We start from the raw sequence: 13,761 nt of genomic DNA, 5'->3' as shown, positions 1-13,761 counted from the left end.
AGAGCGGCCATACTGGGTCAGACCAAAGGTCCACCTAGCCCAGGATCCTGTCTGTGACAGATGCCACAGAGGGAGGGAACCTAACAGGTAATCCTCACGTGATCCCTCCCGTCACCCACCTTCAGAGAAACAGAGGCTAGGGGCACCATTCCTACCCATCCTGGCTAATAGCCATTGATGGACCTAACCTCAGTGAATCTGTCCAGCTCTTTTTTGAACTCTGTTACAGTTCTAGCCTTCACCGCATGCTCTGGTAAGGAGTTCCACAGGTTGACAGTGCACTTAGTGAAGAAAAACTTCCTTTTGTTTGATTTAAACCTGCTGCCTATTAATTTCATTTGATGACCCCTAGTTCTTATATTGTGGGAATAAGTAAATAACCTTTCCTTATTCACTTTTTCCATATCAGTCATGATTTTATAGACCTCTATTATATTCCCCCTTAGTCTCCTCTTTTCTAAGCTGAAAAGTCCAAGTCTTTTTAATCTCTCTTCATATGTGACCCGTTTCAAACTCCTAATAATTTTTGTTGCACTTTTCTGATCCTTTTCCAATGTCAATATATCTTTTTTTGAGATGAGGCAACCACATCTGTACGCAGTATTCAAGATGTGGGCGTCCCATGGTTTTATATAGAGACAATAAGATATTTTCTGTCTTATTCTCTATCCCTTTTTTAGACTCATAGACTCTAAGGTCAGAAGGGACCATTATGATCATCTAGTCTGACCCCCTGCACAGTGCAGGCCACAAAATCTCACCCACCCCTCCTAGAATAATCCTCTCACCTATATCTCAGATATTGAAGCCTTCAAATACTTTGAAGACCCCAAGATGCAGAGAATCCTCTAACTGTGACCTGTACCCCATGCTACAGAGGAAGGCGAAAAACCTCCAGGGCCTCTGCCAATCTACCCTGGAGGAAAATTCCTTCCCGACCCCAAATATGGCGATCAGCTAAACCCTGAGCATGTGGGCAAGACTCATCAGCCAGACACCCAGAAAGTTCCCTATAGCAACTCCTATCATCCCTCCACTGACCTATTTCCCACTGATAATGAATGGTCAATTAGTTAACAAGATCATGTTATCTCATCAAACCATCCCCTTCATAAACCCATCTAGTTTAATCTTGAAGCCAGATAGATCTTTTGCCCCCATTGCTTCCCTTGGAAGGCCGTTCCAGAACCTCACTCACCTCCTTTTTAATGATTCCTAACATTCTATTTGCTTTTTTGACTGCCGCTGCACACTGAGTGGATGTTTTCAGAGAACTATCCACAATGACTCCAAGATCTCTCTTGAGTAGTTGTAGCCAAATTAGTTTCCATCATATTGTATATATAGTTGGGATTCTTTTTTCCAATGTGCATTACTTTATATTTATCAACATTAAATTTCATTTGCCATTTTGTTGCCCAATCACTTAGTTTGGTGAGATCTTCTTGAAGCTCTTCAGAGTCTGCTTTGGTCTTAACTATCCTGAGCAGTTTGGTATCATCTGCAAATTTTGCCACCTCACTGTTTATCCTTTTCACTAGATTATTTATAAATAAGTTGAATAGGATGGGTCCCAGGACAGACCCTTGGGGGACCCCAAGTTACCGCTCTCCGCTCGGAAAACTTACCATTTATTCCTACCCTTTGTTTCCTGTCTTTTAACCAGTTACCAATCCATGAAAGGACCTTCCCTCTTATCCCATGACAACTTACTTTACTTAAGAGCCTTTGGTGAGGGACCTTGTCAAAGGCTTTCTGGAAATCTAAGTATATTATATCCACTGGATCCCCCTTGTCCACATGTTTGTTGACCCCCCTCAAAGAACTCTAGCAGATTAGTAAGGCATGATTTCCCTTTACAGAAACCATGTTGACTTTCCCTATGTGTCATCCATGTGTCTGACAATTTTATTTTTTACTATAGGTGCAACTAATTTGCCTGGTACTGATGTCAGATGTACCAGTCTGTAATTGCCAGGATCACCTCTAGAGCCCTTTTTAAATATTGGCGTCACGTTAGCTATCTTTCAGTCATTAAGTATGGAAGCTGATTTAAAGGATAGGTTACAAACCACAGTTAATAGTTCTGCAATTTCCCATTTCAGTTCTTTTAGAATTCTTGGGTGAATGCCATCTCATCCCAGTGACTAGTTACTGTTAGGTTTATCAATTTGTTCCAAAACCTCCTCTAATGATACCTCAACCTGGGACAATACCTCAGATTTGTCACCTAAAAATAATGGCTCGGGTTTGGGAATTTCCCCAATATCCTGAAACAAAGAATTCATTTAGCTTCTCCGCTATGACTTTATTATCTTTGAGTGCTCCTTTAGCATCTCGATCATTGTACTTAAACATTTTTCTATTACTTTTTGAATTTTTGGCTAGCTGTTCTTCAAACTCCTTTTTGGCTTTTCTTATTATATTTTTACACTTAATTTGACAAAGTTTATGGTCCTTTCTATTTTCCTCACTAGGATTTGACTTCCACTTTTTAAAAGATAACTTTTTATCTGTCACGGCTTCTTTTACCTGATTGTTAAACCATGGTGGCACTTTTTTGATTCTCTTACTGAGTTTACGTTTTTTTGGGGTATACATTTAAGATGGGGTATACATTTAATATGTTGTCTTTGAAAAGTTTCCATGCAGAGGTTTTACTTTTGTCACTGTACCTTTTAATTTCTGTTTAACTAATTTCCTCATTTTTGTGTAGTTCCCCTTTCTGAAATTAAATGACACAGTGCTGGGCTGCTGAGGTGTTTTCCCCATCACAGGGATGTTAAATTTTATTACATTATGGTCACTATTTCCAAGAGTCAAGCTCATGAGTCATATGTAGCCACAGAGCAGTCAGGACTCGGCTTTAATGGTGGGAGCCAAAAAAGAAGCTTGTCCCCTTTTTAGTCAGGCACAATATAGGCGAGAGAGGCTGTAATGGCCTGGGTTTCTTTTAGAAATTCAGACCTGACTGTGCTGGGTGACTGGAGAACAGAAGGACCCACCACAACAGGCCTGCTTTTGTGCAGACTTTTTTGGAAGCTGGGTAGCACTGCAGTGTGCCTCCATGCCCTGCTCTACTGGCCCAGGCAGCCGGGGAAGCTTACAGTCCACAGGCAAGAGGCCGAAGGAAAGCCAGCCGCAGCAGTGACCCAACCGGGGGTGTAGGGCCACATCTGAGTGGCAGAAAGAACCATTGTGGTCATTCAGTCTGAGCTTCTGCACAGCACAGGCCCCAGGGCCTCCCTGCATTAACCACTGGCTGGATTAGGGAAGAGGCTCTTAGAAAAACAGGCAACCTCAGTTTAACAATTACCAGAGATGGAGAATCCACCACAGCCTGAGGCTGATTGTTCTGAGATTTAATTACCCTCCCTAGGAATAGTTTATGCCTTAGTTCTAGGCTGAATTCATCTAGTTTCATCTTGCAGCCACTGGGTCTCGTGAGACCATTGTCTGTGAGACTGACGGGCTAATTAGCACATTTCTGTTCCCTGCATAGGTACTTACAGACCAAGTCACCCCTGAACCTTCCCTGTGTTAAGCTAAATAGCTTGAGCTCCTGGAGACTTACTATAAGGCCTGTACCCAAACCCTTTATTTCAGAATACAAGGCCTTCTTTTCACAGTAACTCGGGCACCTCAATCCCAGCAACTTTCAGTGAGAGTCAAGCTCATGAGTCACATGCGAATATGAGCCTTAGGCACAGTTACCCTAAGGGACTTGCCACGTCTTCTCAGTTCTAGGCAAGTGCTGGGCCGCAAGGCCAGTCTTCAGCTGGATGAACAGCTGGTAGTAAATCAAATCTGTTGACGTGCCCCCCCCCCTTTATTTAAGTGCTGAAAAAGCTCCCAGGCAGTTCTCAGGGGTCTCTATGCCCCAGGGAAGAGCCATCCCTGACATATCTAACATAAACAGCGGAATAATCCTTTCAAATGCCCCAAGGGAGCAAATAAACTAGCACAGGCCCCATCAATTATCCTCTGCCCCTCTTCTTCAGCTATGTCCAAAGTCAGCCTCCCCATAGCAGCTCCTGGGCCTGCAGAACACAGCACTGCCTGCATCCAATGACTGGAGAACCGTCGCCCTATGCAGGGCATGGAGGAGTGTGGAACATGGAGCAGGCCCAACATCTGCAATGAGCTGGCCGTGAACGGATGGACGAACCTGGGAACTGGGCTGCAAACCACTCCCTGCTCTCCCTTTGGGACCATCTGGTATTTCCTGTCATTTGGCAGACAATTGTTTGTATCTGGTTAGAATCTTTGTGGGGTTGGGAGTTATCCTTGGCCAGTTCATTAAAATAAAATCATTGCTTAAATTCCCACTCAGAGACAAAGATCAGCTGGTGCTGGAGTTGAAGAGAGAGGATTTCATGGTTCAAAATATTTACATTCCTGTTTCCTCATGGAATTTAGCATAGTAGAACCACCTCTCCCTTTACGACATGCCTGGACTCCTCTTTAGTGCCTTTCGTTGGAAGCTCTGAAGCACTTTGCAAGTATGGACACCCCCCAGGCTTCCTAGAAGAGAGGGCCAGTGGGCATAGCCCACACATCTCATACACACTAGGGGGCATTTCCACTATATGCTCCTTAGCTAAACAGTTAATCATATTGACATGAAATAACCATCAGTATGCTTCAGCGTTAACATAATGTTGAGATGAATAAAGTTCCATTTGATGATGCTTGTTTCAGTCTCCCTGCAGACTCAGACAGACACTACTACATCCCTCAAACATAGGGTTTACTTAGCAACCCTAAAAGCTGCATAGATTTGTTTTTCATGAAAGCTAGATAAAAAAGTACAATTGTACGGCAAGGACTATATTTTGCCACTACAGAGGAACATAGGCTCTGTCTATGAGAGACCTGGACTGATTTCTATTTGCCTCAACATGCCAGAATGGAAAAGGTGCATATTTCCAGATCAACCGGTGTCTCCTGTCAGCACCCTGCTGCCTTTCCTTGTCAGGTCACGCAGTTACTGGTAATAAACTCAAATATGAAAATAAATCCAACACAAAGCCTGCATCTCCATCGGTTTCCCTGGCAACAAGATTTACTGCCTCGGCAGCCATCCGCGACCGTATCATAAACGGAAGGATTCCAAGACGTGGAGCTAAATATAGCCGTGTTGGAAGGAATAAGCTTCCACTGTCCAAACAAGAGCTGATGAGAATGGATGTGATGAAACTGGGCCCAGAACAAAATTTTGCCTCCATTCCTGCAGATTAATGCATTAAAACCAAGATCAAATCACCCTACAGGCAACAACCAAGAGGGGGCTGACACCCAGCTGGCTTCTGTTCTCACTTGGGCTCCTGCACAGAAGCACCAGGAGCACATGCAGCGGTGCTGGGATAGAACGTAGCTGACGAGGCTCCGTGTGCTCTCTCAGGCACTGCCTCCAGCCATGCATACAAGACACAAGCAGAGCTGTACAATGCCGAGTGGAACCAGCAGGCATGTGGCTTTTACAGCTGGTAGGTTTCAGGGACAAAGAAAAATCTGTTCTGCTTCTGAAACTAGTCAAGCCAAGTCTCTGGAGAAAAATGGCTTTGCCACAGTGTGGGAATGCAGCTCCCTCTGGGGAGGAACGTGGCAACCGTGTGTCAGCACACAGCCACACTCTAAATGGCTCAGCATAGGAAGGAAAAAATTCTCGGTGATAGGGAAAAGACAAAGGAGGGAGGGAATTTAGGGAGGTGACACATAATTGCCCCCCAGTGGAATATGGCAGGACACCAGCTGCAACACCCTGATTCTAGCAAATGGCCAATGATGCAGGAACTGTGAAAACCATGGTGATGAGGGTGCTGGTTTTGTTTCAGCTGAAGGAGGCACTGCCTCCAGCGCATTGTCCCCAACCAGGGAGCCTCCCACCCCACCCACAGCGGGGATGGAAGGGGACAGATGCACTTTGGAAGGTTTTTGCTTCTGACAGAAGCACCTGAGCCCTCCAGCTCTGCTCCATCTTCACAATCGCTACAGTATTATTGAGCTATGCACCTGCCTAGTGATGTGGACTCCAGGGCAGCCAATGAGGTTCCCCCCTCTGGAGACCCCACACCCCAGTCCCCACCCGACCTAGTCCCCTCCTTACCAGACAGTTTCGACTTGAGCCCTTCGTGGTCAATTGGCTGGCTGGACAGGGAGTAGATTTTAATCTCAGCAACGGGCACAGAGACGTCCTTCACGTTATTGTGGAGTCCAAGCACCAGAGCCCCTTCGCTGGGGTGCTGCATGACCTGTGCAGGGGAGACACCACACGGCGTATGCTCCCACCGTGCCCCACGGGAGGTTGCTGAGAACACCAAGCCAGTCAATAGCACTGAAGCCTGGGCCCCACATGGACCAAGGAAGGAGCTCTAACCTGAGGACCCAAGCTGACACAGGATTGTCCAGGTGCCTCTGGCTAGGTCCCAGCCTAGGCACACAGTGCCCTGTCTTGGGCTGAGCTGAAGCGGGGAGAGGTTACATTTACCCACTTCTTCCCCATGGCCATACGACCAGGAGGCTGGCACCTCCCTCCTTACCTCAGCCATGTTGATGAGCCCAACAGCCAGAGTCTTGTAGCCCAGGATGGTTCGGTTTTTGTACCTCTTCCTTCTCTGCAGCATGATCTGCAGCTTGTTGGCATCTCGCTTCAGGAAGTGGGGGTACTGCAAGGGCAAATGACAGTCAAGAGCGACATGGGGCAGCGCGAGAGCCCAGCACATTTGGGGTTCCAGGTGGCCTGTGAAGGTGTGAGCGACAGAGATCTGGTTGGGGTGCTCAGGAAGGCTGCCAAAAATCCCATGTTCATCCATGCTAGGGAGAGACTCTCCCAAGGCGCCTCATGTGGTGATGGCAAGTGCAGGCATGCTGCTGAAGACTGGCCTACCAGGCCCTGGCTGGCCCTGGCCAGCAGGGAGTCAGGAGGACACATGGTGCCCTGCTGACAGCCATTGCTATCCCATCCACAGGATGGTTGGGGTGGTCACCCTGGCCTCCCTGCTTTGGGGGACCCCGCAGTGGCTGCCTCAACCATTCTATGGGTGGGACTGTCCTCCATATTGATGTTAGCCAAGGGGCCCAGGGGATTACCTGGGGGGCCTGGTGTGAGGCAGCAGCAGGGGTCACCCCCCCGGCACTCCCTGGTGGTGGCGGCGGGAGCTGCAGAAAGTGGGGTGATTGAGCAGCCTGCTCCTCTCTGCCGCCATCTCCCAGCCATGTCTCTGGGTTCACTGTGGAAGTGAGAAGCTGAGCGCCACGGACCCAGCCCACTCTGCTCCCCCGAGCGACCCAGGCTCGGCCAGTGGGTCACTCTGCTTCCCACCACTGCAGTGAGCATAGTGACCGACCCCAACTGGTACCCCACACCAGGTCCCCTGGAATCCCCCAGGTCATGTCGCTTGGGGGAAGGGGGCTTCAGGGAAGACATGCAATGGGGGAAGGATGGGGGCAGCAGGGGCAGGGCTTGGGGGAAGAGCGTAATAGGGTGGGGGCAGAGCAAGGGTAGGAAGAGGCAGGGCTGGGCTTGGGGCAGAGCTGCCATGGGCCCTGCACCCTCCTAGGGACGGCCCTGCTGACGGCAGACATGCAGAGGGTAAGCAATACACTCTCTGGCTTTCACTGGAGGACGAGCTGTCAGGTCCTGGGAAGCCTCTGAGGCTCCGGAGAGACCCTGCCATTAGCCATGCTATGATGGATGGAAGAGGAGAGCTGTGGTGCTCAGGGAGACATCTCTCTATCCCGTCCCTCCTCCATGGACAACTCTGGGCAGCAAAGCCTCACACATCTTCCTTCCAGGTGCCAAACAGCAGCCTTCCAGGCACAGAAAGGCAAGCAGCCAGGCTATGTGGACTGGTATGGCAAAGCCATGGAAATGGGATCGAAGAGCCCATCCACACCTGTTTGGTGATAAGCCTGCTAGTGGGATCCAGCTTGCGTGGCCAAAGGCACATCCATGTACAATCCCAGAGCTCCCAACTGCCTGGCCTGGGACGCAGGGATCTGTGCAGCTCAGCAGAGAGTCAGGCACAGAGGGTGAGCATCCTGTCAGGGGCAGGGTGGCTGCAGCTCCCTGGCAGGGAAAGAGGGTGGGGAAATCTAAGCCCAGCACCTGCATGAGAAACAGTGGGAGCAGCAGTGGAAAGCTCAGTTTGCAGACAGGAACTAGCAGTGTGCAGGGAGACCAAGCAGAGGGAGGGGGAACATCATTCTGCCCCCTTGTAGTGTTCTTCCTCCAGGAATCCCAATCCTAACCCTCTCCCCCGGGGAGGCGGGTGAGTTGTCTCCATCTTACACAAGGCAAAATGGCAGTACTGGAGGACGACATTTTCAAAAGCATTAGACTAAGGAGCCTAAATCCCTCAGTGACTCATACTTGGGACCCTAAATCACTTTTGAAAATGGTCTTTAGAATGGCATTGTTAGTGCCAGTGATTTTACCCTTTAGCCATGGACAAACAGGGAATAGCAGAGCTGGGACTAGAGTCCAGGGCTCCTGGATTTCAGTCCCTGTTCTACCCATTTGCTCACACTTCCTTCCAAAAACCAAAGAGGGAACCCAGGAGTCCTGCCTGATAGTTCTTTGCCCTCCCATGTCCCCCACTGATTATATTTTTTCCCTGAAAGAAAACAAGTTAATTTCAAGAAGTGCTGAGTGTGACAAAGTAGGGGGTTCTTTTGCCTTATCTCCTGTCCTATTGTAACCCCAAATATGTGCCTCAGTTTTCCAGGGCACTGCACCAATACCTAGATGGTGAGAATTTCAGATGTGACTCCTACTGAGGGAGGCTTGCATGCACACAATGGCCCAATACCCCACGTGCCCCGGGGAAAGGTGGCGATCAGCTGACACATTTTGCAGGGGAAGCAGGACAAAGGAGGAGGAGCCTGGGACCAGGAGTTGGGAAAGGGTCAGTCTTGGCTGGCTTGGGGTACAGGAGGAGGGTAAGGGCCTGGGCCCTCTCTCCCAAAGATGGATAGTACGGACTTGCTTCTGGTTACTGTGCTGACAAGTCTATTGTACACTGTGTCCCTGTCATTAATAAACCTTCTGTTCCACCTGCTGGCTGAGAGTAACATCTAACTGCAGATGGGAATGCAGGGCCCAGTGACTCCCCCAAACCTTTTGGTGACACCAGGAGCCTATCGTTGAAAGGGGCTGTATCCTGGCTGCCATCCTGAGCACTCCGCAGCTCCCAAAAGAGCCATTATTGTACATGACACAAGAGGCACTTCAAGGAAGGGACCAGACAGGTCATGAACACTCACGATGACAAATGTGCTATGCTCAATATCTGAGCACACCCCAGGGCTCCAGCCCAGGGCAGCACTTTACATTCACCAGCAAATGAGGTGGGGCAAACACCTCCTTGCCCTTTTGAGCCCGTATTTAGAAGAACAGAAACAACCAGGCTCTTTCTATGTCACTCTCTTGGCTGAGCGCAGGGAAGAAAGGGCCATTCAGAACTGTCCGAGGCCAGGACAGGCTGCAAATGTTTCCCATTTGCTAAGAGAGATGGAAACTGCCAAACAGTTTAATTAATCAATTCTTATTACTACCAACTGCACATTTCCCTGCGGGATTAGAAGTCATTTGGAAATCCCCTTATGCTGTGTTACCAGCAACATTTGGGTGTATTTGGAGAGCAAAAAGCTGGTGATGCGGGAGAAGATAGTCTGCTTTGTGCATATCACTCAGCTTAGACAGTTACAGTAGGCTGGAGTGTTACACTTTGTAATCAACGATAGTGGTTCGTGTACTCTAGAGATGCTGGTCGGTTCCCCACATGAAAGGGGAAGGGTCACTCCCAAAAATAGATAGAAAGCATATCAGGAAAAACACAAGTCCTATTGTACAAGGCTGATATTTGGGGCTCAAACTATCACATGGTTGCTTCTCTGATGCCAAGATCTAACAAAGGCGGAGAGAGTTGTCAAAGGGGTCAAGCAGCAGGGAAGAAACGTGTGGAGAGCGTAGCATAAGCCACTGATTTTGGCACTGCTGCCTTACTCAATCTAGGTCAGTGACGGGCAACCTAGGCTAACGAGCGGGCCGCACAAGTGGCCCTCTATCTCAGATGGCTGCAAGACTGCCGTAACGAAGATGGTCTCCCACAAGAGGGTTGTTTTGCTAACGGCATTTGTGATTTGCCTCGAATTTTCAGGCTGTGCTGACTGAACTGTAGCAGCACTCTGATTGGATGCAGAGGGAGCACACAGTGCTCACAGTCAATGTTGTGTGCAACCAGCACACATCTCACTTCACATGCACCCTTGTTTTACGTGCGTGTCACTTTAGTAACACCGGAAGGAAAAAACTACACAGAGAGAAACCAGCAGAATCTGGCAACCCTGGGCATGGGAAATGGTAAGTAAAAGGTCTTGTGGGGCACACACAGAACCCCAATTTGGCCACAGGCTGCCCATCACTGATCTAGGTACTTGTATGGTCTCAGCACTGGAGTATCTGAACCCTCCCTCAATAATGGCAGGGACAGCTGCAACATCACGGGAATGGACTCACTGACCCAGGCAATTCAGTCCAATCCAGCGTTCCTAAGCATGTTCCCATTTTACAGATGAGGACTGATGTACAGAGCTGCCCAGCATCACAGCAGGAAAATAATTTTAGTTTTCCAACTGTTAGCCTGGTAAGCAGAGGTTAGGCAGGGGAATGTCAAACAGGAGGTGATGGAATTGTCATTGCTGGGAGTTTCAAGGAAACCGGTGTTAAGTGTTCAGTTTGCTAAGAGCCTGTGGGCAGAGAGGGCCCTGAAAGCGTGCAGAGGCTATTTGAGCTGCTGAGGGATTCCAATTGGAATTGGAAGTTTCTCTCTAAAAGCCAGCTCAGGTGTGTGAGAAGACACATACCCATGGGCAGGTGCCAGGCAGGCGCTCTCACCTGTCAAGGAAAAGGCTGCTCCAGTACAGCGCACTCACCTGGAGTGAGAAGGTCAGCTGAAGCTCCGTTTCAGCAGTCCCGCTGACCGGCAGGACAATCTCATTGGATCTCAGGATCCTCTTTGAGCCCTGTAATCAGTACAGAGCAGACAGTGTTACATGTGTATCCACGTTCAGGATCAGGGTAGGTGTAAGGTAGCACCCAAAGCAGCACCAGCAGGGCAACCTTGCCCAGCACGCCCTGCCCCCATCATCCTGCACCAACTCTGCTTTGGAGGGTCCAGCTAAAGGGAGCAAAAGTATCACAGCCTCCTCCTACTCATGCTGCTCCTTGGACACAGCTGCGAAGAGACCTTGGCGGCAAGGACAGATTGAAATCCAGCCTTCAGCTCCTGTCACAGGGGCCAGCTCTCCAAGGCACTGATCTCTGAGGGAGTGTGGCACCACACCTGCATGTGCCCTGTAAGAAGCAGCTTTCCCCTGCTGCTGTTTCTCTTTCAGCACCACTTGAAATCCCCCAGGTACTGAGCTGTGGATCCAACGGCAGGCAGAGCGCTCCGAGGGAGACCCCGACGGACACAAGCACACACATAAGAAGTAACTTCCACAGCCCAAGCACACGGACACTTTCCTGGTGCCGCTCAGCCGAGATCTCTTAGCACTGACCCAGCCCCTTGCTCTGCAGCATCTGGGCACCTCACAATCTCTGCTGGGAGCTAGGGAAGCATTATCTCCGCTGTACTGGCCCGTGGTCACACACCCAGTCTGTCAGAGCAGGGAGCTGAGCCTGGGTCTCCCAGTCCCAAGCTAGCACCCCAGCCATGGGAGCAGCCCCCTCCTCTGGTCTCAAACTGCTTTGACAGAGGCAGGCTCTGGGGATTCTCCCTGTCGTGGCAGAGAGGAAGTCACCCGCTACAGTGGCAGAGCCAGGAGCCAGAATCCTCTGCTCCAACCACTCCTCCCACAGCACACAGACCCACTCAGTGGGAGAGCCTCGCCTTCGAAACCCCCAAGTCTGTTGTCACTGTGCCCCACAGGAATCCTGCCTTCAGCTGCCCCCTGCTCTTACTACAGATGGTGGAAGATGATGGTTACATGTGGCAGGTCCCGCTCTGGGAGCTGATCCACACAGCAAAATAAGACTATCTCTAGCAGAGAAAGAGGTAACAGGAGCCAATGCCTAGAAGCTGCAGCCAGAAAAATTGAAACTAAAACAAGGCACAAGCATTGAACAGCCTGCCAAGGGAAGGGGGATTCCCCATCTCTGTCTCAAATCCAGCCTGGCTGCCTTTCGAGAAGATGCTTTAGTCAGACCCAAACATCTGGGCTCCGAGCAGGGGGAACAGGGTGACAGTCTCTGGCCTGGGCCATCAAGGTGGTCAGACCAGATGATCCAATGTGCTTTTACTGCGGGGGGGGGGGGGGGGGGTTTGCAGCATCTATTCCCACTGATGACCTGTGGTAAGACTCAGACTGATGCTGCCTAAAATGAGCAAACATAGGAGCACCCAGACTCGTTGGATCCACAGCTTGTCTACCCCAGAACCTCACCTTTGACAGGGGCCAGCACCAGGTGCTGCAAAGAAAAAGACGTAAGAACCCTGCAATGGGCAGGCAGTGGCAACCAAGTCTGAGATGGTGCTTGTGAGAGAAGCAGAGGGGTCCATATGTGAGGCCTCCAAGTAAGCGATGCTTAGATGTTCAAGGCCTCGCTCAGACAGTCTCCTGTACAGAGACCTGCCATGAATCCTGCATCTCATCAAGCACCTACCTGCACCTTAGCAGGCTTGTCACACCTCAGCTGACACTCTTAGGCTTAGGGGAAGGTGCACAAGGTTGCAAGCCAGGAGACCATGAGTCTGAGACTTGCCACTTCCATGGCCTCCTGTTACTATTTCTGCAGGCTGCCTGCACTGCTCTCTGGGAACAGAAGCCAGATCTCTAACAGGAAAGACCCGAATCCTGGTCTGCCTGAGCCATGCAGCTTTTCCGAGTGAATATGCAGGTGTGTGCTCTTGGCTTCGCCATCAGGAGCAATCCCACACGGCACCAGAGCCAGGAACCCCCAGACCCATAATGCTTCCTCTCTGAGGGCAGGCAGGAGTTGAATTCAATTCACACAAAGGTTTTCAAGGTGAGGTTTACAGTTATATACTAATTAGCTCATACAATAATTTGCATACATGTCCCCCGAGGGAACGTCCCCAGACTTGGCCTGAGGTGAGAGTTCCTCTGGAAGCTCTTCTCTGGACCTCCAAGGGAGCAGAGTTTATGGGGGATGTGCCCACCTGCCCCTAAGCGCTTGCAATCAAAAGCAGGCTACCTAACCCCCGACTTGCCGTGCGCTGTGATCCGCACTGGTAAATGGCTGCGCGTGCTGTGGAGGTGGCTGCATCTCAGCAGGGGCAGAGCGAACTATTTATAGTCCCCAAAGCACTTTGAAATTCTTCTGGATGAAAACGTAATAAGCCCAAGTTACTAACAATGCAGAACATGGTAGGGAAACAGCAGGAAGCAGACAGCAATACAAGGAAATTTTGTCTTGGTAACAGCTCGCCCTGTAGCTGGTCACAAAATACTGATTTAACCCCCCTAGCCTTGGTTGGTAAGGACTTTCTGTGAGATGTGGAGGCGGGGGGGGGGGGGGGGGGGGGGGGGGGGGGGGGGAGAGAAGAAGAAAGAGAAAGGGGAAGGGAGGGCATTTCTATGACATGGGACCATTCGTAGAGTCTGTGGAAAGCCCAAACCCCAGCAGTCAGTTGGTAATAAAAGCCCATCGTCTCAGCTGTAACTAATTCACACTGGGATAAATTTTTAATTAAATGCGCAGGGCTCTCTGGCAGGAGCGAGGATGGAGCGGGT

The 13,761-nt window shown here is 49.9% G+C and overlaps 1 protein-coding gene across 4 annotated transcripts in view; it reads right to left on the bottom strand.

Annotated features, from left to right (window-relative positions):
* Positions 1-13,761, bottom strand: part of PACS1 (phosphofurin acidic cluster sorting protein 1) — a 121,056-nt gene that overhangs the window by 35,502 nt on the left and 71,793 nt on the right. For all 4 annotated transcript variants that reach the window (XM_075938962.2, XM_075938961.2, XM_075938964.2 and 1 more), the window contains exons 3-5: positions 10,939-11,028; positions 6,543-6,668; positions 6,110-6,254 (exon numbers count right to left, since the gene is read on the bottom strand). In XM_075938962.2, the coding sequence (XP_075795077.1) occupies positions 6,110-6,254; positions 6,543-6,668; positions 10,939-11,028 (361 nt within the window). The remainder of the gene's footprint in view (positions 1-6,109; positions 6,255-6,542; positions 6,669-10,938; positions 11,029-13,761) is intronic.

Source organism: Pelodiscus sinensis, chromosome 11 (assembly GCF_052426305.1).
Source record: "Pelodiscus sinensis isolate ZL-2025 chromosome 11, ASM5242630v1, whole genome shotgun sequence".
In the NCBI taxonomy this organism is placed as follows: Eukaryota; Metazoa; Chordata; order Testudines; family Trionychidae; genus Pelodiscus; species Pelodiscus sinensis.
This window is presented reverse-complemented; position numbering and strand designations above follow the sequence as displayed.